The 25,187-nt window shown below is 46.2% G+C and overlaps 1 protein-coding gene and 1 long non-coding RNA gene across 7 annotated transcripts; one reads left to right on the forward strand and one right to left on the reverse strand.

Moving 5' to 3' along the window:
• The first annotated feature begins 1,974 nt into the window (after window positions 1–1,974).
• Window positions 1,975–23,746, forward strand: NUTF2 (nuclear transport factor 2). Of its 6 annotated transcripts, none has more exons than XM_046899406.1 (6): window positions 1,989–2,459; window positions 4,276–4,366; window positions 10,709–10,832; window positions 12,122–12,193; window positions 15,770–15,868; window positions 23,221–23,746. In XM_046899406.1, the coding sequence occupies exons 3-6, from the start codon at window positions 10,734–10,736 to the stop codon at window positions 23,332–23,334; spliced, it is 384 nt and encodes a 127-aa protein (XP_046755362.1). In that variant the 5' UTR covers window positions 1,989–2,459; window positions 4,276–4,366; window positions 10,709–10,733; the 3' UTR covers window positions 23,335–23,746.
• On the reverse strand, window positions 23,369–25,102 carry LOC107052158. Its single transcript, XR_001464412.4, has 2 exons — window positions 24,987–25,102; window positions 23,369–24,733 (listed from the first exon to the last, which is right to left on the reverse strand). It is a non-coding gene; the product is annotated as an uncharacterized LOC107052158 (long non-coding RNA).
• Between the last annotated feature and the right edge of the window lie 85 nt (window positions 25,103–25,187).

Below are 25,187 nucleotides of genomic sequence, written 5' to 3' on the forward strand. Positions count from 1 at the left end.
AGCAGTGGCTTCCCAGTTGTGCTGGGATGGCCTCAGAGAGCAAGCTGGCAGTGGCAGAGCAATGGTCACAGCCAGTCTGATTATTCAGGTGAAATACAAACTGTGCTCTTCTGGGTGACAACTTTACCAGCTGCTGGTGGACTTTCATCACTTCACTCTTTGCCTTGGGTTAAAGCACAACATTCAGCACTTTCGTTCTGATGAAAAAACAATTTGGGAACAGCACTCACACAAGCAAAACATCCCTAAAGCCCAGTTATGTCCTTAATATGCTCCATTCTGCCTTCATCTTTTTTCTACTTTCTACATAGTAATTCTCCCTCAAGTTCCTTCCACGTCTCTCCATCATATCACAGAATCACAGAATGGCCTGGGTTGCAAAGGCCCACAGTGCTCATCCAGTTCCAACCCCCTGCTGTGTGCAGGGTCACCAACCAGCAGCCCAGGCTGCCCAGAGCCACATCCAGCCTGGCCTTGAATGCCTGCAGGGATGGGGCATCCACAGCCTCCTTGGGCAACCTGTTCAGTGCGTCACCACCCTCTGGGTGAAAAACTTCCTCCTCATATCCAACCTAAACCTCCCCTGTCTCAGTTTAAAACCATTCCCCCTTGTCCTATCACTATCCACCCTCGTAAACAAAACAATAACAATAAACAATAATAACAATATAGGAGCGCTGAGGTGAATAACAACAATAAACAATAACAGTAAACAATACTTGTACCTTTGCTACACAGAGCAAAAAGGGGCCACTACAGCTGGGCACCCACATTTCTTGTGCTATTCTGCCTACGCAGGACCAGCAGATGGAAAATGAGTGCCCTGTTACATGGCCTGCAAGTTGTAGACTCGGGCCTTGTGTTTGCAACTGTCTGCAGCACATCAGCCGGAAGAACTGAGGTCTCCATAGAGCTTTCTCCAACCTGAACAAGCCCAGCTCCCTCAGCTTTCCTTCACAGCCCTTTAAATGAAAACAAAATGACACAGTTGATGAGTCAGGATCGCTGTGTGCAAAATGTTGACCTGTACAAGGTGTCACACGCTCTGTGATATGAAAAAACACGTTTTGTTCATGGCACAAATCCTTGAGGCCCCAGAGAACTCTGAGAAGGATGGCGGCTGCTGTGAGAAACCTTTTGGAAGGCACTGACCCTCAGTGCTGTGTTGGATGGGGCTGGGGAAGAGGCTCAAGTTAGCCACTTTTGGTCTGCTTTCCTGGCGTTCCCTCAGCCCTCATCACCCCCACAGCCACAGAAAGGCCTCATATCATGGCCACATCTCCTCCAGGCCGTGCAATGCCCTCAGAGCAGAGCAAAGCCTTCAGCCCTCCGCCAGCCCACCCAGCTGCTGCTCTGTGTGCTCAGCCTGAGCCGCACTGAGCTCCAATCTCTTACAATATTTACATGTGGAAGCATCTATTTTTCTGCCACGCCTCAACTTCTACCCAAACTGATTTCCCTAGAGGGGATCTGAGAAGTGTATTGGGTTTCCTATCCACACATTTCACTCCACAGCTCCTCTCAGGAGCGCCGAGGTGAACTTTGGGACGTGCTGCTGCTCCCTCACATAGGGAACGTCCCCGGGACCCCTCTGTGGGGAAATCCTGTCAGGATTACGAGCCCTAAGCAGCCACAGGCCAAACCCGCACTGTTCGTCCCGAACTGGTTACAGGCCCGGCCAAGGGACGGCGAGGAACTGCCTTCGGAGCGGGGGAGGGGAAGGAGCCCCTCAGCGCACCGCCGCAATCCCACAGTGCTCCGGGGCACGGCCCGCGGGAGCAGCGCAGCGCAGCGCTGCGCGCTCTCCTTTCCCTCATTCAAATGAGCCACCGCGGGCAGTGCCGCGGGGCACGTCGGGATTTGTAGTCCTCCACGCCCCTCTCAGCGCGCGGCGCCGCCGCCAGCCGGACTCGTTTTCCCCGCGTGCATCGGGGCGAGGCGGGGCCGGGAGGTGTGGGGCGGGGCGGGGAACGCGGGCGAGAAAGGCTGAGGGGGTTCGCGCCGCGCACGGGGCCGCCGCCATAGTGGGAGCTGCGGGGTGAGTGCGGGGGGCGGGGCGGCTCGGTGGGGCCCGGCTGTCGGCGTACGGCCCCGCTCGGCGACTCCGCGCTGCGGGGCGTTGCCGGTAGGCGCTGGGCCGGGCCCGGCCCTGACCTTCCCCGTCTTTGAGGCGGGGGGCGGCGGCCGGGACTGGGGGAGCGGGGCGGCGGGCTGGGCGAGGCCCCGCGGGCGGAGGGGCGGCGCCGCCGTTTGGGTGTAGGGAGGCGGTTTGTGAGGGGGATGCGGGGCTGCGCTTCCCTCTGCGGTGACCGCCGGCCTCGCGCGGCGCCGGGCTGTGCTGAAATGAGATAACTGGAGGCTTCCAGTCCCAAGTTGTCCGGATTCGGGCTGAAGTTCCTGCCCGGGGCTTTAGGGCTGCGTTTGCGGTGTGTGCGTTGCGGTAGCGGAACAAAGGACAGGTGGGTGCTGGCCGCGGAGCTGGGGGCTTCGGGCCGGTCGCCTCGCCAGCCGCCTGTCCAGCGGCACACGCCGGCCTGGCTGCTGCGGTCAGGCGGCCCTTTCTCCTGGGGGTGACTTCAGGCCGTAACAGCGATGGGGAGAGAAGAGGCGCTGGCAGATCAGAAGTACAGTTACAGTGTCAGCAATGAACCGCATCGTCTCATTTAAAATTTAGGTTAGGTGTGAGGAAGAAATCCTTCCCTCAGAGGGCGGTGAGGCGCTGGCAGTGCTGCCCAAAGCCGTGGAGGTGCCCCGGGACATGGATGGGCGCTGGGCAGCCCCTCTCCACGGCAGGAGATTAAAACTAGATAATCTTTAAGGTCCTTTCCAACCTAAGCCATTCTATGAAAATACAGTGATATTGTGGCCCGCTCTGGGGCTGTTCAGCTCTTTTCCACCCTAGTTTCTGCTTGTTTCACATGCCTCCCTGAAAGACTGCAGCTTGTTCAGTTAGTAGCTTGAAATATATTTGCTTTACCATCCATTTTTCCTTCTGTTCTGAAAATTTCAGCAACTTTCTGCTGTTCTCTCTGCTGGGGTTTCTGTTGCGCCTGCTGCTGATAGTAGGATCATGTCGTTAGCAGTGGTGTGTGCTGTGTTCTGTGTAAGGATTGTAGCCCATACCAACAGCTCATAACTAAGAGATGATTTCTTCCGGTAGCTTTTAAATTTCCAAGTGTTGGGGTGTCACAGGTGGCTTTAATATCTATATTTGTGTACAAATGCATCTTTGTGTACCCTGTTCTCTGGAAGTAGAGACTGCGAGGAGACCTCGTTGCAGCCTTTCAGTATTGAAAAGGGGATTATAAAAAGCAGGAGAACCAACTTTTAGTTAGGTAGATAGTGATAGAATAGGGGGAAATGGTTTGAAGCTCAAGGAGGGAAGGTTCAGAGTGGATATCGGGGGAAGTTCTTTACAGAGAGAGTGGTGAGGTGCTGGAACAGCTGCCCAGAGAAGCTGCAGATGCCCGTCCATACTTAGAGATGCTCAGGGCCAGGTTAGATGGGGCCCTGGCAGCCTGGTGTAGCATTAGATATGGGGGTTGGTGGCCTTGCATGCAGCAGGGGGGTTGGAGCTTGATGATCCTTGACGTTCCTTCCAACCCAAGCCATTCTATGGTTCTATGATACTGTGTACTTGCAGAAAGCAAATGAAGAGAGAAAATGCATGGTTGTGGAAGCATGAGGTAGGTAGGTGCCATAGGAAGAGTTCTGCTAGTGTGGGTGTTGTGTTTTTTTCCTTCTTTTTCCAGGCATATGTTGCAAATCTGGAGCTTAACAAAGATCCGAGACTGTTGGTGCAGAGATGAGGTTTAACAAGCCATGCTTACGTGCCTGCAAAGGTTGTTGATCATAAAGTGTGCTGCAGAAAATCTTCCATGTTTTAATGGAAGTAATAAGGGAATGCTATGACTAAACCTACAGCGGGGTAATATAATGCAGCTGTTATCTCAGTCCTCTTGCATTTAGCACCTCAGTAAGTCCACAGGACTGTGTTTTGAGGGGTGCTTTGTGCTGCCTCCTTCAGGGCTGTTATTTACATGGCTTCTTGGACACACGTGCAACTGGAATTGTTCTTGGATGGGCCAGTCTGAATTGTGAACAAAGGGATCAGATGGCAGTCATTGGTAGAAGATCTTGCAGGGATAAAACTGAGTATTAATTTGGGTCTTTCAGTCCATGAATAAACCTGATTAAATTTTGAGTAATTGTAATGTAATATTTTTCTTCTGTAGCTTAAAAAATAGCTTTTGGTTTTCTCTTGACCTGAAACAGCTGTCGTAATAGTCACAGGGATGGACAGATGGAAGCATCTGACAGTCTGCTATTTCTTGGAGATGAAACGTTGTGTTGCTCTGCCTAGAAGGTGAGGCAGCAGCTGTGTCGTTCTGCCCCATGTACCCTGCCTTTCTGAAGGTGACCATTCTGGAGCTCCTCCTGGGGAACACAGCAAGGATTCAGCCTTGTGCATTTGTATTCTGTTTTTTGGGTTTCATTGAGGGTACCATGAAATAAACAGCCCACATGTGTAGCGTTGTCGCTTAACAGCAAAACGTTGTTGTCTTACCCAGTTATGTATGAAATAATAATATATGCCCATCTATTTGATAATCATCTAGGGTGCTTCTGTGACTCGTGGGTTGTCAGATTGCAGACAGGATGAGCATCAAACTGTGCACAGGGAAAGCTTTTGCAGAACTACCTCCCCCGTCCATTTATTTACTAGTGTCCCTGTACTTGCTAACATCTGGAACCACCAAAATACACTTCAGGTTGGCATAATTCCTGCATTAACTTGTTTTAATGAAGTTGCAGGAGAGGAAAAAAAAACAAAACTGGGAAAAATCAATTATTTTCTGTATTTTTCAGGAGGAAACTGTCTGTTCCTTGTCACGCCTTTCTCACTTTCCATTTTCCAGCTGTGCACATACCCAGACTTAATTATTTCCAGGCCCGAAAGCATGTTTAGAATAATTTCTTGCGTTCTTACCCTCACGTTGAGGTGCATTCTATCTCTGCCCTGAGCTTGCTTTCTCTGGAGGAGCCTGAGCAGGGCTCAGCCCTGGCCTTCCACTACCTCCAGGATGGCTTTCCACAGAGGTGGGGGCGACTGGAGGAGGTGAGAGGCCTACAAAACTCTAAGGGATTCTGCTTAGATGTGGGAGGGGGGCTTTTTCTCTTTGAGGACAGTGGAGCATTGAAGCAGCTTGCCTGTGGTGGTTGTGTTATCTCTGTTGTCAGAGGCCCTTGGGATCAAAGTGGGTAAAGGCCTGGGCATCCTGGTCTGATCTGGTCTGATGCCCTGGCTGACCCTGCGTGGAAATGGGGATTGGAGCTCCTGAGGTTCCTTCCCACGTGAATTATTTAGGGATGCTACCATCATTTGCTTTGTTTCTTCTCTTGATAGCATACCCTTTGCTAAAGGCAGCTGATCTGCTATCGAGTGGTTCTCGGTGTAGGCACTGGGTGATCTGTGAAAGGGAAGAGTAACTAATCCTCTGATTGTGGTTCCACTGTGTTCTTCGCGCATGCAGGAGGAACTCCTGCTGTGGTGTTTTAGTAGCAATGGGGAAGAGGATGAAGTAAAAAATAGTTGAAAAACTATTTACTGCTTTACATTTTTATTTGTGGCACTCTAAAGACTGCTCACTACTTCTCATTCAGAGTGAACAAAATGCGTGTGTGCAACAGGAGCTGACACATATGGGAGTTCTTCATTGTCTCTCTCTCTGTTAATCAGTAGCAGAGGGTGCAGCAATGGATGGTCCAGGCTGTGTGTGGATCCCCAGGTAGCCCTGGGCCCATGGCACTGGTTTGAAGGGAGCATTGCTGCTCTTGTTCCGTGGATCTTCTGTCTTCCAGGGAGTAGCCTGCCAGCTCGGTGTGTTTTTAAGCCTCGGCGATCTTAAGAGAGCTTAACTTCGGTGCAGCGGTGTGCAGGGCCAGCTTTAATATTCAGGGGGTGTGGTTTGTTTGTGCTCAGATTTCTCATGGAAGTAGTATAGTCATACTTGGAAACTGCAGAATAGATGGGGATTTTTTCCTTTCTGTCAGTGTGGTAGGGTATTCTTTTAGGCTTTTCTCTTTTTTTTTTTCTTCATTTCTGCAGGTCAGAAAGCCTGTACTGAGCTTATTTGCTTGTGGTTGTTGTGTGATTCCCTGTGGCTTCTTTCATGGGGCATTCCTTGCAAAGGGAGTCCAATATGTAATGCACATAGCTAAAGAATGCTACTTTACTCACTGCTGCTCATACCTAAGTACTAGTTTGTGCTGACATTGTCAGAAAGAGTGGGGTTCTTAGAGAAGTGCTGGCATGCCCTTCTTGAACTTGGAAAGACTTAAATTTGTTACCTGATAGCAGTCAGCTTGCGTGTGTCCAGGTCTGATAATGCAGTAAGCACAGCTGCTGGCTGGAACAATTCTTTGTGGCCTATTCTCTGTCCTGCAGAGATGTGGTGACGGCCCACCTCCTCCCAAGGTTGCCAACACTCATCAGCTTCAGGGAAAGCAATTTGTTTTCATCTGTCAGCAAATGGCAAAATAAAAAAGTGGCTTTTCCTTCACTTACATCTCTGAGTAGCATTACAACGTGCTGACAGAATCACCTCCAGGTTGTTCTCATGATTTCTCATTTGTTGAAGGAAGCAATAGGAAGAGTTTTCAACCAGACCCTGTATTCGTCCCAGCCCCTCATACCCTGGGTCAGGGCAACACAGCAGGAGGGATGAGTGTAGGTATCAATACTGAAGCTGTTAAAAGATCCTATGTTTCTGTGTTGTGAACAGAAAATCTTCTGCCCGAAGCCATTGTAACTTCAGCGTCAATGCAGGTTGTTCAGGGCCCATATGAAGTCCCATCTCTTCCTGCCCCCCTCTGTCTCAGACTTTACCTTCTTTCCTTCCCCCTTGGTGCTACTACCATCTGAATAACGCAGCTTCATTTGGCATCAGTGCCATCTGCTGTGTGCCAAAGCAGTTGGGTCAAGGTCTATTCAGGCAGTCATCTCTCTGGTGGACCTGTATGGCTGGTGGCACAGGACATCACTGGATGGGGGGAGGCTTTGGGTTATTGGGCTGCCTTGGTTTATTTGGCAAGATTGAGCAGCAGTAGAAGCACAAGGCAGTGATGCTGCAGTGGGTGGGGCCGTGCAGGAGTTTTGTTTGGGGTGGCTTTGTTTGCATTGAAGAAAGGCTGCCATGGTGAACTGGGAAGTCTTGCAGGGTGTAGGTACGAATTCCATCTGTGCTGCAGGACCTTTTGCTTTGGGGTCAGGGATGTGGCAGTGTTGAGCTGCAGGAGGGTGAGTGGGATGAGGGTGGTGGGGATTTAGCCACTGCTGTGTTGGTCGAGAGGTGTATGAAGTGTGGGAGGCACATAGAGGGCAGGAGTTTACATTAGGAGATGTCAGTGTGTGGTGGGGAAGGAAAACTTGGGTGGGTGTCACCAAGAGGTCCCCTGCAGAGCAGTGGCAGAGCGTTGTGCTGTCACAGTGTACCTGTCAGAGGGACAGTTGCTGGCAGCTGTAACCTCTGAGGGCTGCATTGGGCTTCTGCTTAAACGCTGACTGCTGGCTGATGTCTGAGCTGGGGATGAGCTCTCTAATCTGAGCAGATTCTGAGCAATGTAACAAGTGCTGTGAGTCCAAGTGTTAGACTCCACTGAGGCACACTGATAGCTCAGCCTTGCTGCTGCGCTTCTGGAAAGAACCTGTGCTCTAAACTTCACAGCAGGAAACATGAGACACCATGGAGGAAAGGGTGACGCATCAGAAAAGGAAGACAAGTCTTTTGGGGAAGAGTGTATTAAACAGAACCGTATATGAGTAGCACAGGGGAAAAAAAAGTCAAAATTAACCAGGAGTCATTAATTTCAGCAGATTTTTGAGTTCAGCTCTTACTTCTCTAACAAAATCAACACTGTTGGATTGATACAGATTTATATTGTATTTTACGTAACAGAATACAAATACATTTTGAAGGAGGAGGTAGCAAGCTTGCATGCTAATTTTAAAAACCATGATACCACTTTCTAAATTTAAATCCCCAATCCCTTAATTTCTGACTGTCTTAAAGGCTTTCTCAGTTTCATGCTTGAACAGAAGGTGTCTGGTGCTTGTGTGAGGCTGAGTGCCTCGAGGAGCTGCGAATGGCTGGGGCTCGAGGAGCTGCAGGGCTGGTGTACAGCTGCAGCTTGGCTTTGTGTGATGGTGCAGTGAGCTCTTAAGGGGGAATACACGTAGTGGGTTAAACAGATTTCACTTAGGGCCGACTTCTTTTACATGCGGAAGAATAAGCTGGTGGCTGCCAATTACTAGTTAGATACTGTTTAATGAGATTTGCACTTGAGTGTTTAGGAAGGATGTCTGATGCTTATCTGTGTTCATGGGGCGGAGCTGAAGCGATGATGGGCCACAGAAACTAAACAGAAGTGATTTTTCACTTGGGCTGTTTGCTGCACGGTAACCACCAGCCTGCCATCCCAGACTATCATCTGTAGGTACCCTCAGGTCTGGAATGCAAACAGCAGGCTTTAAAAAAACAAACACTAATACTTCTGGTTTTCCAAACAAGGCATGGGCGTCCTCTCTCACCAGCAGGAAGTACAGGGAGAAGTGCACTGAGGGCATCAGCAAGCTTCTGCAGAAGCTGAGAGGGAGGCTGGCACGCTTGTATGTGGTCCAGGCTCTTCTTTCTCCAGTAAGGGCATGTTTTGGAAGGCTTGTGAGCTGTTCTCCCCTGCCAGGGTTCATCTTCTGCTTGTAGGAAGCATTGAAAGGTGAGGAAATGGGAGCAGAAGTACAGAGGTGTTCTTGAGGGACGTGCTCTGTGTCACTCAGTTGGGCTGCAGTGTGCACAGAGAAGATTACAATGGAAGGATAAATCCTGAGGAAGACTTGCTGAAGCTGGAGTGGATAGCTGCTTTCCCCAGGACTTTTGGGATGGTACAGAGAGGTTTGAGGTAGACCTCATCTTTGGCAGTACGCTGGGAGACTTATGGCCAATGTCCCAAATGCTGGGAGGGCAACACAAGGCCCATCTGTCTCTGATGCTGGTAGCTAAGGAGATCTCTGCTGTTTTGGGTGGTGTTCCTCATCCATTGGGTGTGGATGTGTCTTTCCCACCTGTGAAACAACAACAGGACTGTGCAGCCAGGGCTCAGCAAGTCAATACCAATCCCATGGAGTTTGCTTAGTGTGAGCCAGCATAGAAGGGATGGTATTAGAGGGCACAGGGTGCCAAGAAGGCTTTTTTTTTTTTGATTGTGAGAGACAGAAACTGTAGCCTGTGCTACGTTTAGAATTCAACAGGGCTGGACAGGATAATGACACAAAGGCAGAATGCTTGAGCCCATAGCAGACTTGACATTCATTCTGGATCTTGAAGTTTCTTCTGGAAGGTGTGTGTGTGTCTGTAAGGTCTATCCTGACAAACAGGATAGTTTCACAAAGTGAAAGAGGAGAATCCTATATTGCATTTTTGGTTGATTATTGCTTGTAGGGAAAACTGAACGCCTTGCACAATGAGCTCATGCAGATTTGTTCCCATGAGATTATTGGTGCATTCCTAAAACCCAGTGTGCTTGTGCGAATTCAGGACTGAGGCAGCTCCCCAGCAGTGCTGTGTGGGAGACCTTTGCTACATCTGGGGAGATTCATTGGCAAATCCTGCTTGTGCTGCTCAGGCACGGTCTGGAATTGTATAGCTGGGGAGCTGCTGATAAATCTTCTGAGGTGTGGGATGAAGGCTGTTGGAAAGCAAGGAAGTAACTTTAGGAAGGTTTTCCTTCAGTACAAAATCCTTCAGTACAAGCTGAGGTTGTCCACTTCATGGTAAAGGGTTCCTGAGTTCAGTGCTGACCACATTGACTGGGTGGTTGCTGATGAATTAAGGTTATTTCAGAAATGGGACAGATGAGTTTCATGTACTGTTTCAGGGAAAAAAAAAAACCAAGAACACCAATGCTAACAGAGCTGGTTACCCTTCCTTGGGAGACCTGGACTTCTAATTAGCTTGCTAACTGCCATGATTCTAAGAATCAGTCTGAGAATCATGCAGCACTATGGAGAGATGGCCTTTTCTTACTGGAGCCTGTAGGAGCAGCACACCCCATGTAGGTCAGATGTGGAGAGCTGGAAACACAGACTGTTTTAGTTGAAAGGAATGTTCTTTTAATTAGGGGAAATCTTAATTTTTCCACCACATCTTGAAATGACTCCAGGTTCAATTAGAAACACTGAGTGTACCTCAGCCTTAGCGATGGGATACTAGAGGAGAGCGGGTCCTAAAGCTAGGCTGTGCTATGCAGGCAGCTAGTGGAAGTGAATGAGCTGTGTTTGTGTACCACGAATAGGATGCTCTTTTCGAGGGACCTGCGTGTGGTAGAACACACTGTTCAGGGGCTGACATTTTTGAGGTCTGTGAATGCGAGGCAGTAACATTTACTCACTTTGATTCTTGTTCTCTGCTTCCATGAGTTGACCTTCCACTGAAATAGCACTAGAAATCACTGATTGCTCTCATACAAAATAAAACCATTCAGCGTCCAGGGCTTATTTCACTGAAGTCTGGGATGCAGAGGTGATGTTTGTCATTTCCCTAAAGAATAATGTGGGCCAGCTGAGGCAGTCTGTGTCCACTGGTGCTTCAGCCACGTGTTACTCTTGTTTATAGAATTGCTCTTTCTGATAATTCCTTGTTTTATTTTACAGTCACCGGCTGTGGTGAGGATTCAGAATGGGAGACAAGCCTATCTGGGAGCAGATTGGGTCCAGCTTTGTACAACATTACTACCAGCTTTTTGATGCAGACAGGACTCAGTTAGGAGCAATATATGTAAGTATCTAGAAAAGATGCCCTGTCCCATCGCGTGCCTATGCTTCCATATTTTGATGTGTAGGGATGGTTAGGGTGGGATAGTGGGTTTTATCCTGACTCGGAATGTTAGTCAGTGCAACTGCACTTGCTGAACTTACAGTTTTTGCCTCCAGAAGATGCAGAGTGCTCTGTGTGATTACTGGTGGTGAGGAATGCTGCTGGGTGGCTGAGCTGTTCCAGCAAGGCTCTCAAGTCTGACAAGTCTTCCAGCAGCATGTCCTGTTTTTCTGACCCTTGCTGGATGAGTCATATGAAGATCCACCAAGTTCTGGAGGATTTAAGTTGTAGGAACACCGTCTGATGCCCCTCCCTACCCCTCAGCAGTCTCTACCAACACTGATAGCATTTGCTCTTTGGATTCTTATGTGTTTGCTAGCTGTTGCCTTGTTTTGACGAAGGAACTGTGAATAGAGGGCCCATAAAGCAGGGGAAAACAAGTAGCCAATGTTTAATCACAGCTCTAAATATGAAAGCACTTAGCAGTTCCTGTCATGCCATTACTAGAATGCTTCAAATCCTCAGAAGACTGGTAATAAGTATAGACTAATTAATTCTGGAAATATGGCCATCCATAGAATGAACTCGTGCTTTTTTTTCTGCCCTTAGGGCCTTTTTGCCTTTCATCAGCATTCAGTGGAGGTACCTATGCAGGAGCAGACTGTGTTATGCAGCTCACTGATGTAGTGTTTGGTGGAGTTCCATGAATAATGAAGTTCCTTGCCTTTTGCTGTTGCACCTGATATAGCGTGCTCTGCACGCTTTCTCTCTTGTACATGGGAAGAGCCTTTAGGCTGAAGCATCTCAATCATTTTTTGCCACACAGGGCTGGCAATCTGTTAGAAAGCCTTTAGAGGCACATTCCACTTTTCTGGGTGTGAATAGGAAATGCAGGTTGATACCTTAGTTGAAAAAAGTGTGATGGTACAAGACATTTTATCAGGTTTCACTTATTCTCTATGCATGCTTGACTTGTGCCCATACTTTTAGACTTTCTCATGAAAGCTAACCTAGATCCAGAGCCAGGAACTTTTTTGCTGGTAGAATCATGATAGTGAAACTTAATCTACTTGATTTCCAGCTGATGGTTCTAAACTATTTCAATTGCTCTTTGTGGTTTCTTTCCATCTCCCTTTGAGGTAGTTTCCAAATAGTTGGATTCTAAGGATACATGCCAAGTAAGCAAAACCTCTTAATAAGATTTGTGAACCTCAGCAGGCTAATGATTTTTGTTTTCCCTTTTCCCTCAGATTGATGCATCATGCCTTACGTGGGAAGGACAGCAGTTCCAGGGCAAAGCAGCTATCGTTGAAAAACTCTCTGTAAGTCTTTAATCAATCCTGAATGTTTTGGGAAATAATGCTGTAAACTGTAAATTAGCTGCCTCTTAAAAATGTGGTTTAAGTTCTATTGTGAGGAACCTGGGTCACCCTGAGTGCAGCATACCTTGGTTTTTCTGGTATGAGTAGTTACAGTTATGTTTCAGTGCTGTGAAGCCAATGTTTCTTCTTGCATCAAGTCATAGGAAAGCATTTTGTAATGTGTACAGACTCTCCATCCATGTTTTTTTAGTTAAACTTGGGGAAGTTTTATCTTTTTGAGATATGCCTCTTCTATAAAAATGGGTGTGCTTATAAGCTGTCGTGGGACCTGAAACTTTTTCTCTTGCAAGACATGTGGAACTTGTGCTTGACAGCTCCAATGATATTCTGCTCAGGGCACAGTATGTCAAACAGTGTGACAGTTTCAGGCTTTCTGTCTTGCACTTTGAGAAGAAAATCTTTGTTGTTGGTTCACATGTGTTGTTACATAGCTCTCCCTCCTGTGTTTTGGGATCAGTGCTTTCATCCAAGGTATCTTTTGTGATGTAAAGGCTGAGGTTTGCTCTTAGGCCTGAGTTTTAGGTACTTGCATTGCTTTTGAGAAGGCCACACACCTTGGAAATAGTACAGCTTGCAACTGCTCACTTCTAGGTGGGGCACGAGGAGATAATCACGCTCTGGAGTTGCTTGTTTACTCAGTGTTCCTTAGGCAGCTGGGCTACCAGCCATTTAGACACCTGACCAGCTAAAATTTGCCTGGCCCCAGCATCTCAGGCTGCTGCCTTGGATCTGGTCCAGTGCAGATCAGCCTCTTTCCCACCAGAGTGTTGTATCATCTTTTTGTCTTACCTTTTTATGGTGCAAGTTAGACTCTGTGCGTTCATGTGCTTGCTGCACAGTCTTGCTTGGTGAATGGAGGCATATTTCTTTCCTCCAGGGAAGTATTTTGATTACATCCATCTGCTTAAAGGAAGGAAGAAATGCAGCAAGATTATTCTGTGCCCTCCCCTACTGTGGCTTGTTATGGGACTTTAGCATCTTAACCTGACTCTTGCTCTGTAGCTGTCAGAACTGAGCTATGTGGGTTTTGTTGGCTCTTTTTGCCTAATTTGTACACCTGCTCTCTCTCTGCTTTTGGAGCACCTGAGCATTGTTGGGCATGTGGCTGAAAGTTTGGCACTGGAGTTCTTTTGCACTCTTGTGATGCTGTGTTCTTCAGCACCGAGCCTTAAGCACGAAGAGGCAGATTTTTCTCTTAACAGCAAGATCTGAGTGTAGCAACACTACAGCACCTTTCAGCCTGCTCTGTCAGATGATACTGATACGATTGGGCAAGGTCACAAAGACATTGCTTTGCAAGCACTTATGCACCTGCACCCTTGTTAAAGAGTGGGAGCTGACACACATGCCTTCTGTCTTAACTGGTGCTGGATGAAAGAATCATCTCAGAGTGCCTGTTTGGTTTGAGCATTCAAGGTAATTCTGTAGTTCCAGGAGCTTCGTGGAGTGGAGAAGAAGCTGGAGTGAGTAGCTCTAATGATAGAGTATTTGCAGACCAGCTTTAGGGTTGGGTGAGATCTCTTCTCACCCTTGTCTCTTGAAGAATCCTGCTACAGTGTGGATGTCCTGCATTAACCAAACCTATCCAAAATCTCTGCCAGTAAGGCCTCGGATTTAGCTTATTGCATGTAGTAGGCTTCTCAGGCTGGGTATCTCATAAAGTGAGAGTAGTGCTTGCAAGTGTCGTGGGAAATAGTCTCTGCACTGTGAGGTCCATCAGAGAAAGTCAGGGATGGATGCTGTGTAGCAGGTAGCTTGCTTCTCATACTTCCTGCTTAGTCTGCAACCACGGCTGAGTTTAAACTACCTAAAAAAAAAAAACTTTATTCTTGCAGAATTTCTCATGATTTATAAGGAGAATTTTGCAGTTCTGATAGTGAAAGGTCCAGAATCTTTCTCAGAGGACTCTAAAATCTTTGCTTGTGGCTTTTCACTTGTTAGCCACTTTTACTGTACTCTGCATGTGAAGAAATGCTTCTCTTTGGTACAGGTGGGTATCTGTATGCAACCATCCTTTTGAGGTGGTTTCCCTTGATCTTAAATATTGGTGATGCTGACTGACCCTACTTAGTCCAGTCACTGTATTCCAGGAGGAATAGCTTGTTTGGCTCCCCAGCCATTAGGGTCTTTCTTCTCTGACGGGGTCAGTCAGATGTCTTTAAACAGGCACCATTGTGCCCAACAAGACTGCTGCAGTACCTGCTTAACATGTAGCTGTAGTGCTGAGGCCAGACTGAGTTTTGTAGTACTCTCATTTGTCAAAGGATGGGTGAGTGATGTCCCAGCCTATGCTTGTGCAGGCTGGGCATGCACATTACACATTCAGGATGGTGACCTTGGAAAACATTCTGCAAACCAGCAGACTCATTTTTCCAGTTCATGGTAGTTTGGCATTATTAACTCAGCCAAGAGGAAATACTGGAGGCTTTATTCAAAGCTGTTCTTGAATAGTCTCTCTGAAGTTGGAAGGCTGCTCTGTACGCTTATTTTGTCCCCCTCAGTCCTGATCCTTCCACAGTTGTGTTCTCTCTTAGCCAAGTATTTAGTTTCCTGCTATGCTTCCTGAAACCTTATACTTGTAGGTCCAAGTTTATAGTTCATGTTATTGCTAGTAGCACTCCTGTCTTCTCTTCTGATGTCTCTGCCTTCTAGGAAGTCTTCCAAGCTCTTTCCACTCGAGGGTAATGTAGAACTTGTCAAAGGGCACGTTTGGGTCTGTGTTAAACCTCTTAAAAATCAGAAAGATTGAGTGAAGTCAATACATCCTACTCGTTCAAGTGACTGCATGCTGCTTTCCTGTGCAGTGTGTTGAGTTCTTGCCTAGAGCTCCATCAGAACTCTGAGAAACCCTAACTGTTTAGAAGTTTGCTACTTGGAGTCATCAGTGGTTAGCATGTGAATGTGGTCTAAACTGAAAAAAAGGGATTGCTCCTCACTGTCTGGTGTTTCTCAGTGCATATTCCTTGCACTTCTAACTCCAGCTTTTTTTTCTTCTCATTGTGTGTGCTTTCGCTGTCCTGCCTGGCTCATGGCAAAGAAGTTGCCAGTTGCTGTTCTGATCCTCTTCAGTTGCTAACATCGAGGGGGGAAAAAAGAAAATCAAACAGGAAAGGTGGAGATGAGAAATTCAGATCTTGAATGAAAGTCCTTAGTCAATCTCTGTTCCTGTTTATAGCCACTTTAAGGAAGAAGCATATTTGGAGTTGTATGGTAAATGCTGTGTGTTAGATCATATGCTCTTTTATTATTATTCAGAGCAGAGCTTTCTGCTTTCCTCATGTGACCTTCCAGCTTTCTGGTGAAGTAAAGCTCTTGAGGCCATGCAATTAGAGTGTAGTGACATACCTACTTTTAAAGCACCGTGACACAAGGTAACTATTATGATCCACCCAGCTGAGTTGTGAGTTGCAAAAGCTCTGTATACAGTACTACTAAAATGGTCTAATACTTCATAATGTTGGATTTGTGTTTTGTGAGTTCAACAGTGCAATGACTGTTTTTCACTTTTCATTACAGAGCCTTCCTTTCCAAAAAATACAACACAGCATCACAGCACAAGACCACCAACCTACACCTGACAGCTGTATACTCAGTATGGTAGTGGGACAGCTTAAGGTAAAGTCTTTCCTTTAAGCAGTAACAAATGCTTATATCTTGGGTTTTTGCAGGATACTAAATCACCCAATTTCTGAAAACAAAATACTCTCTCCAATGGGGAAGGAATTCTGGTAAGATTGCACTGGAATGTAATTCTTCTGCTGTCCAAGTTTATCAAGAAAGTACTTCAGATAGCTAGCACTAGGTAAAATCACCTGTAATTTGACATTGGCTCATATCCAGCAAGATACTGTGGTTCTACTACATTATGCACTGAAGCATCATAAATGCTCAAGAAGCATCAGTATTTTCCGTATTCTGTAAGATTTTAGTGTCAGTTGCACTCAGAAGCATCGCTACGCTGTTCCTGGACAACAAAAACATCTCTAATAGAATATTCTATAACGTTTACATTGAGCTGTGGTAGTATACATCCTTTGTTAGTTGACAACTCTTCAGTAAGACCACACTTTTTTGCTCTCTTGGGTACAAATCCATAATCCTGGTGTTAACTTTGGTAGGCAGAAGCAGTGGGGATGTTCCCTCTGAGTTCAAACACTTCTTGCTGAAAGAATTTCTTGTGAAGAAAAGCCAGAATAGTTTTCAGGCTGTAGTATGGTTACACTGCTGTTGCAGTACTGAACTGCATGAGCTTGCTCAATCTCATCTTCTTTTGAAGAAATGTCTGCAGTCCTGTTATGTTACGATGCAAGTTAATGATACTACTTAATGAAAGAAGTTGTCCTAAAATCTGCAAAAATATCCTGTATTTAAGAACTTGGGCTCAGTGGGCAATGTTTTATTTTAAAAGTGTGAAATCACCATAGTTATAATGATCAGAACAAGATTTGTTGGAGTTTGGTCTAGCCAAGCTGTCAAGTCAGGACTCCAAAGCCATGCACCCTTTAGAGTTGCTTTGGGCCCTCTTTCTCTTAAAATAGCTATTTAGGCTTTCTTGTCCTATTAACTGTGAATGGCACTTCTGTTAACCTTCAGGCTTCAACAGAATGTACTGTTAAGCAAACCTAGGACTGAAAGCTTAAATCTATTTGCCTAGCAAACATTTTTTTAGACATCCACTTCTAAGCCTAACACAGATGGCTTTGGCTCTGCTTAAAGTTGCTCTTGCTTCCTAGCTGCAAGTTGGATTCCAGCTTTCTTGTTGCTTCCTCTTGTTTGCCCGTTCTGGAAAGAACCATGTGTGCTCACAGAAAGCACTGCATTGCAGGGCAGATGTGAGGTCAGACATGCTGATCTCATCTGTCTGATGCCTGGGCGTGCACAAAACTCAGTGATGTAACCAAGACTCCTTTAGGTCAATGTCTTGGGCCACTCACAGCTGCCTCTGGTTATGCACAGTCATGTTTTTAAGTTTACTGTGTAATCACCAAATGAATCAGAGCTGGTTTTAAAATGTGTAGTTTAATGCTCAGAAATGCTGTTCCTCACTGAGGAAGTGTTCAAAAAGACCAGTGTGTGATACTCATTACAGATGGACAAATGAAATACTCAGCAAGTCTCTAGCATGTTGCAGATAGTAACCGCTCTTGTCAGGACGTGAAGCTGTTTGTTGTACTTAGCAAATGCTTTTGCTTGTGCTTGTGCATGCATGCTAGCAATCACTTTAGTATACCTTAATGCTGTTGTGATTGAGCACAGCTGGGTTCGGTAAGTAACTTAGAGCTGGTGAGTAACTCAACCCATCTATAGTTTGTATTGAACAGGATATGCTGTAGCACAAAAACGCAGAGCTGCACACTTACCTTTATTGAAAAGTAACCTCAATGGCGTGGCTGTTCTGCACAGCTCTGATCGTCTTTGTCTTAAGGAAAAAGGCATTAAGAACCATTAATAGCTGGATTTGAAGGAAAAAAACATGTCTTACTTACTGTTCAGTTTTCCTATTCACACAACTCAACCAAATTCTTGAAAGCTTGGTACAATTAATGCATGTGCTTTTGAATTCTCTATTTGCAAAACCTGCATTGTTTTATATATAGTGAAGGGTCTCAGAGGAAAGTAACTAGGCTGAAGTACCTGCAGCAAGCATGCTTTTTCTGGGTGGTCATTCTTGGCATGATGCTTCAGTGGGTTTTCAGAGGCCACATCTGGTTGAATGGCTGATCTGAAAAGTTCAGTGGAGGCTCACTCTTAAGGGAGCTGGGTGCATCTTGGCATTTCTTCATAAGCCAGTGTATTTTCATCTTGTTTCAGGGGGAAAAACTTCAAAATGCCTGAAAAGTAAAACTTTATTCTTCCTTCAGACACTGTGGAGTGAACTGCTACCAAATTGTTATAAAGCCTTGGCTCTCTTAGCTGTGCAAGAACGGTTCTGAAGAATTAACCGGGGCCAAAGTCTACTGTTGTCAAACTCTACTTCCTTTACCACAGCATTATGCCTTCAGAAAACATGCATTATTGTGCTTTAAATCTTTTGGCCTTTCCCTTTGGAGTGGGATTTAACTGTGGTCAGCTGTAACCACAACTGCCCTGTGTCAAAGTCAGGCTGTGGGTCTGCCTCTGTGCTGCTCCAGTGTGCAGCCTTGCGTGCTCATACCAATATGACCTGTAAACATGGAGTATCTTTTGGAGCAATCTGAACTTAAGGGGATTGGACACAACAGCTTCTTGGAGAAGACATCAGAGTGTAACAGCGCATCTGAGTGGGGTCAGTGATGCCTCTCATGAGGGTCAGACTCCCTGGCAGAAAAAACACAGTGGGGGCTTTTATCAAAAATCCTATTATCAAGTAAATGTTCAAGATCCTCTCTAACTGATGTTGAGATAGGCAGTAATGTTTTCAAACCTGTGGATGGGTAATAAATGTGCCTCCACCTATTTCAGTTCTGTTCTCATAGCTTTTTATTGCTGTTCATTATGCGTGCTTGCTTGCTTTAGCTATTAGGACTGAGCATCAGTTTAAGCCTTTGGGAGTGAGTTTCTTTTGTTGTGATGCTAGTTCTGTGTTTCTCCAGCATGTTACCCAGTATTTGCAGTGTGCTTCACCAAGTAATATATTTCTCCTGTCATGCTTAGGCAGATGATGACCAGGTTCTAGGCTTCCAACAAACGTTTTTGTTGAAAAATATTCAAGGTGCCTGGGTGTGCACCAATGAAGTCTTCAGGCTAGCCCTCCACAACGTGTAACCTCTGCCTTACCTCTGCTCCCTGCAGTCCTCACTGTTCTGGTTGAGTAAGGAGCGCTTTCTTCTGGCTCTTCTGTCAGCTGAACTCGTGGTGGCTGAGAAGCATGGCTGTGGCTTGCACATTCTCAGAGCAATGCGGAAGATCTGCAGCTCTATCTGAGTGTGAATTTTGAAGTGTTGTGGAGTTAATGTGAATAACTAACTATTATGCAGTGTTACTTTTTTCTTGAAAGGGAAAGGAAATTGGTAACCCAAATCACTGTATGGTTTTGCAATGCATGTTGGCAAAAGCATTGCTTAAAGCCTGTTAAATGAGGCCTAACATCTGAAAAAAACTGTTCTCTTTAGTCACTAGCTTCTCCTTTGAGACAAAGATAGCTGCAAGTACACACTTCAGTTAATACTTTCTGTGGGGTGCTGATGAAAGGAGACTAAAATTCTTTCTTTCCAGACAAGAGAATGTTTTTTTTTTTTTTTGGACTAGTGAAGATATTCTTTGGCAGCTACGCTTGGATTACAAGGTAGTGTAGCATTGAATACTGTAATGTGACTCGGGGTTCTGTGAGGTGAGGACTTCCTACAGTTGCAAGCCTCAAGGCCAGCAGGGATGTAGGAAGAGCTTGAGGAGGTCAAAAAGCTGCCAAGATCACCAGTGTTTGAGAGGTTGAGCCTGGAGAGGAGGCGACTGAGGCCCGTGTACCTGCAGTGTAGATGTAAGGTAGTGTGGTACTTCTGCTAATGACTGGAAGTTGTGTATCTCCACTGACCTGAAGCAAGCTCTTGGTGGTGCCGGGCAATGTAACAAAGGATAGTGGTTGCAAACCACAGCTTGGGAGGTTCAGACTGGACACAAGGGCAACTTACCAGAAGGGTTGGAACCTTGAGAAATGTTGCCTGGACACACTGTGAAATGTTCATGCGTGGTGGACTCTGCTGGACAAAGCTGTGTCTGGTGCAGTGCTGCTGGTAGTCCTGCTGCAAGTCTGAGACTGGACTGGAAATCAGAGGATCCTTCCAATCTGATTCTCTGACTTGCTCAAGGATGTAATCAAGTGTTGAAACTATAGGGAATAAAATAATAAACTAGGAAAAATAAAACCCATGTATTTAAAGTGTGTGCTCACATCTAGAATGCAAATTTTGAGTTGGACACAGCCGAATTTGGAGAGGAAAGTAAGGATAAAGCATTTCAGTGAGGTTATTTGAGCTGTGATGCAGATCTCACATAAATTGGGCTTGGATTAGTCTGTGCCTTCTGGAGCATCGCGAGTATCTTGGCTGTGGGTCTTGGCTGTTTGTTATTAGCATCTATTCAGAATTTTGAGAACAGACTATAAATCATTTCATTTGATCTAGATGTTGGAGATTTTCCTTGTTCTTAGGTAATATTGCTCCTCCGTTCTATGAAGACATAACATTAAATGAATAAAGAAAACAACAGTCTGTGACCTTATTGTGGGAATTAGCAACATGCAGAAGAGCAACTGTCTGGGGAAGAACTCTTCAGCTTTTTTCACATGTCCAGTCCTGAATTACATAGGGAAGGAAGAACTTCTCTGAAGCCAAAGCGCTACCAGCTGGGGTGTAGCTGTGCTTACCACACGTGGAGGCTCTAAACCAGGCTGTTAGTGATCTGTTTTTGTAGAGGTATGCTCATGTCAGTAATGAGTAAGCTCAAATTTGGTGAAAACTACGTCAGCATCTCCTAGTAGGTGCCTTGGTGACTTCAGAGGAGACCAGAGGGCAACTGCGAGTGTGCAAAATGCTTACTAATAGCTGTAATTAATACTTAGTCAAGTTGGTAAGATTCTGCCTGGTGGTTTAAATTAAGCCATTAGAAGGGAGCTGAAATGAACCTGAACTCAATTCTGGCTTAGTCAAAGAAGACAACATTAGTAAGGTGCTATCAAATACAAGGCTGTATTTCAAACTTTAAAGTACTCCACTTTTTTTTAAAGATTCCAGTGTGTGCAGTATAAAATGAGTATCAAGCAGTAGCAAGACTTTACTGGGATTTAAGCATTATGTCTGGTACCTGAGAAAAGCTAGAAATGACATTGCACTCTCAGACGTCAGCACACAGGGCACCTCCTCAGGATGGATATGCAAGCATCTTTCTGGGCAGACATAATGATGGTAATTCCCCTGAAATAATTGGTGTTACTGCTGTCATACGTGCTAATGAACAAGATGGACAGCCAGTCTAATTCAGCACAATTGCTGTGTTTGCATTGTGTTAATTACTGTGGAGCCTCTGCCCAGTGTGAAAGAAGGCTTATATCAGCATGACAGAAAGCTGCTCAGTTCATCATGCTGTTGAACTGTGACTTTATTAGCACTTGCCTTGATTTGATGATTTTTCTTTCATTATTTTGGCTTGGACTCACTGATCTTCTGCTGCCTTATTCTCTGACTGTAGGAAACCACAATCCTCACTCACTTTGTCCTTTGTGATTTTTTTTATAGTAGTTTATCTTCCCCATTTGCCCACTCAATCATATTTTTTTGCAAGCTAGAGTCATTCTCAGTTTACTTTCTTCAGTAGCAAGCTTGGTAGCTGGATCATCTCTTACCTTTCTCTTGCCTTTCCTTATTCTACCTTTTTTTTTTTAATGTAAGAAATGCATGCAGGATTTGTATGTGGGTGCTCTGTGTGTTTGTGTTTGCATAATTATGGGCTTTGGTCTTTGTTCCTATCCTAATAACTGCTGACACTTTGTCGTGATAGCTGTTGAGCTCTGAGCTGCTGTTTCCAAGAAGTTACTCATAGAATCACAGCATATCCTGAGTTGGAAGAGACACTCAAATGTGGAGCCTGACTCCTGGCTGTGTGCAGGACCACCTGAAAACCAATTTCAGTATCACTTTCCTGAGGGACAACAGCTAATGTAGCACCCTTTTTGGTTTTCCTCCATGGATATCCTTGGAAATAATCCCACATGGATATACCTCCTGACACTGCATATCACATACCATTTTTTTTTGCTAGTTTTTGCTATGAAATCCTTGCTGTTGGTTTTAGATTTGAATTTTCTTACTGTGCTTCACTCGATTCTATGAGTGCTGTGGCAGACTTCCTGCTCTGTGATGTGGTTGCTGTTCTTAGCAAGCTGCTCCTCAAAGTTGTCTTTGTTCCTCAGTCAGTTTTTCATCTACATACATTTCACATTTGTAAAAAGATGTTTATAGATACCAGTTCCCTTTCTTCAGTCTTTTCATTTGCTTTTCTTGCTAGACAGCTAGACCACTGAGAGTAAACATTCAGCATTTAGACAGCTTGTTTCACGTGTTCCTCTGGCTGCTGCTTTTCAATACTTTCCTTTTATGCTTTTTCCCCCTTTTCATTCTGAAAGCTTAAAATCCTCCAAAAATACTGACCATACTGAATACAGTATGGTCAGTGTAAGGGGATTGTTTTGTTACTAGACCCTATGCATGGTTCAGATTAAATCCTGTTGTGATTTCCACCTCGTATTGAGACTGTATGTCTGATGAGACTGGTAAGCATTAGATTGGAGAACTAGCCTCCCTACATTACTATTCAATTCAGTACTATTGATATTCCTGCTTCTGTAGTCCCTAATTCCTGTAAACACAGTGCTGAATTGGCAAAGACAGAAGGTAAGGCACTGCTGGAAAGATTCTTTGTGCTTTTCAACACCTCCTTGCAGCCACAGCTACCATTTCAGAGTTGGTCCTGGAAATGGCAGCAGGAAGCACTGTGTTGCTGGCCAGCCGTACCTGCTCTGGGAAACCTTTTGAAAGCCTAGATCGTTACAGAGAGAGTTCAGGCAGCACTGTTGCTGTTGGCTTCTAGAGAAAACCTCTTCTGAGGTCCAATCCAAACTTACAGTAGTTACAACCTAATTTGAAAACGTGTCATCTTATACTTGGTTCCTTGGGCAAGGCCCAGGGAAAGTCTGTGGCTCCACAGGGTGAGGCAGGCATGCTTCCACTGGTGCTGTGAAGTTGCTGGAATGAGATGTCTGTAATTATTCCAGAAATCTCTAACAAACCATCACAGGATTTCTGTCAGTGGGCCCTGGGTGTGTGTTTGCGAGCAACTTGGAACGGGACCTCTGGTTGTGTGAGTGTCTCGAGGTATTAGCTATCTTACAGCATGCAGTGTCACTATGAGCATTAGCTTTTTAAGTTTTCTTACTGTGTGTTGGAATACATTTCTCAAGCCAGAGATTTTTGAACACTTCTCCTTTCTTTCCACAGGCTGATGAAGATCCTATCATGGGATTCCACCAGATATTTCTATTAAAGAACATCAACGATGCCTGGGTTTGCACCAATGACATGTTCAGGCTAGCATTGCACAACTTTGGCTGAGCTGGCGACCCCGAGGCACCTGTTCTTTTTTTTCCTCCTCTCCTCTTACTGATATTATTCACACTCACAGAACATTCCAAATATCATACACAAACCTGCAGCACTGCAGAGCGCGAGCAAGCAAGAGCTGTGACCTGCCCTTCTGCTGAGTTTACATTGTCACTAGATGAGTTCCTTGTGCATGATGTTTGGAAGTTAGTTAGCTGCATTTGACAAGAGAAATTTGTGTTGTACCAGCATGCCTCGGAAAGAATTTAAAATGCAAAAGGTTGTTGTTTCTGTACTGACAAGATGCTCTATAACCCAAAGAATTGAAAGAACAGCAGCCTGTACAGCCCAGATACCGATTTGTTCAGATGTTTCAATGCTACATTACACAATAAAAACATGAGATTTTTCTTAACAGTTTAAATAGCTTTAATGAGTTGGATATTGAGTATGTGATGGCAATGTTTGGTTTGGGTACCCCTTGTCTGCCTGGTAGGGAAATGTTTGTGAACCTAGAAGCTTGATAGTTTTCCCAGCAAAGCCTGGTACAGCAGCTCACTTCCTCCTTCTCAGCAGCTCTTAGAAGCTTCCAGCTCAGCTTTTAACATTGCTGGACAGGTTAGATCTCAGCTGTTTTATCTTAACAATGCAAAACCCTCAAATAATTCCCAAGGCTGACAGTTGTGGTAGCCTGCAGCTGATCTTCGTGACATCTCCTGTTAACCCTCAAAGCTGAAGAAGCTGGCTGTGTTTCCTTCACACGGGACGATACCCACCTCTGGCTCTGAGGTTCCTGGTCCACCCCATAGTGCCCTCCAGTTTGTATCTGGCTCTGAAGTCCTGGCTGGATGTGCTGTTTCTGCTCTAATGTTCCTTGTACGACCAGAGCTGGCTGACAGTATGTGTGGTTGGCTGTCGTGTCTCTGTCCCCCTGCAGGTGGCGGCGTTTCACTACTGCAGGGATTGAATAAATTGCTCTTTCCCGCATCCCGGATGGCACGTGAGCAGAATCACAGTTCCTTTACCTGCACACCTCGCTAAGCCGTCTGACCCAGGTTTCTGAGGGCTTCGCGTGCCTTGCTGAGCTCAATCTGAGCTTCTCAAGTCTACGAAGCGCAGTGCATCCCTTTCCTTTTTCCACACTTGTAAGAGAAGCATGGCATGCGATGTGCTCTGTTGTTCTCCGGTGAATTGACAGTATTTCCATGCCTTTGCCCGAAGCAGCTGTGGGTGCCCCAGGCCGCGGACGGGCCTGAGCTGGGGGGGCAGCCAGCCCATGGCAGGGTCGGGGTCGGGTGGGCTGCGAGGTCTGACCGAGCCTCAGCTGCTGTGCGACTCCTCGCGTGCTGCCTTTCACATGCGCTGTCCTATGGGAGCCGCGCTGAGCGTCCATCGCCTGCAGCTATCGCCTCTTAACAGAAAGCAGCAGTTTAGAATCGCGGAATCATTAAGGCTGGAAAAGGCCTCTCGGATCCCCAGCTCCAACCTCACCCCGCCGTGCCCACGGCCCTCAGTGCCGCATCCCCACGGCTCCGGGACGCCCCGGGGCGGTCACACGCCGCTCCCCGTGCAGCTGTGCCACCGCCCGACCGCTCCTCGGGAGAAGCAATCGCTCCTAACGCCCAACCTGAGCTCGGCGTGGGGCCGCCGCGTCTCGCTGTTACCTGGAGCGGGGGATACCGCACTGATACGGCCGCGGAGCGGTTGTACCCCCGCAGAAGCTGCTCGTGCGCCCGTTGAGCTGCGCGCTGCCCGGCCGGGGTCGGAGCTCCGTGGCGCCGGGGCGGTGACGGTGTTCGCCCCGCCCTCACAGCGCCCGGAACCCGTTGGCCCGGCGGAGGTTTCCCGCCGGAGCACCGCCAGCA

Source organism: Gallus gallus, chromosome 11 (genome assembly GCF_016699485.2).
Source record: "Gallus gallus isolate bGalGal1 chromosome 11, bGalGal1.mat.broiler.GRCg7b, whole genome shotgun sequence".
Taxonomy (NCBI): Eukaryota; Metazoa; Chordata; class Aves; order Galliformes; family Phasianidae; genus Gallus; species Gallus gallus.

Coding starts and splice junctions, on each gene's coding strand:
- NUTF2 (NM_001305547.2), top strand. CDS start 10,734: ATGGGAGACAAGCCTATCTGGGAGCAGATTGGGTCCAGCTTTGTACAA. Junction 10,833..12,121: donor CTCAGTTAGGAGCAATATAT/GTAAGTATCTAG, acceptor CTTTTCCCTCAG/ATTGATGCATCATGCCTTAC. Junction 12,194..15,769: donor CTATCGTTGAAAAACTCTCT/GTAAGTCTTTAA, acceptor TTTTCATTACAG/AGCCTTCCTTTCCAAAAAAT.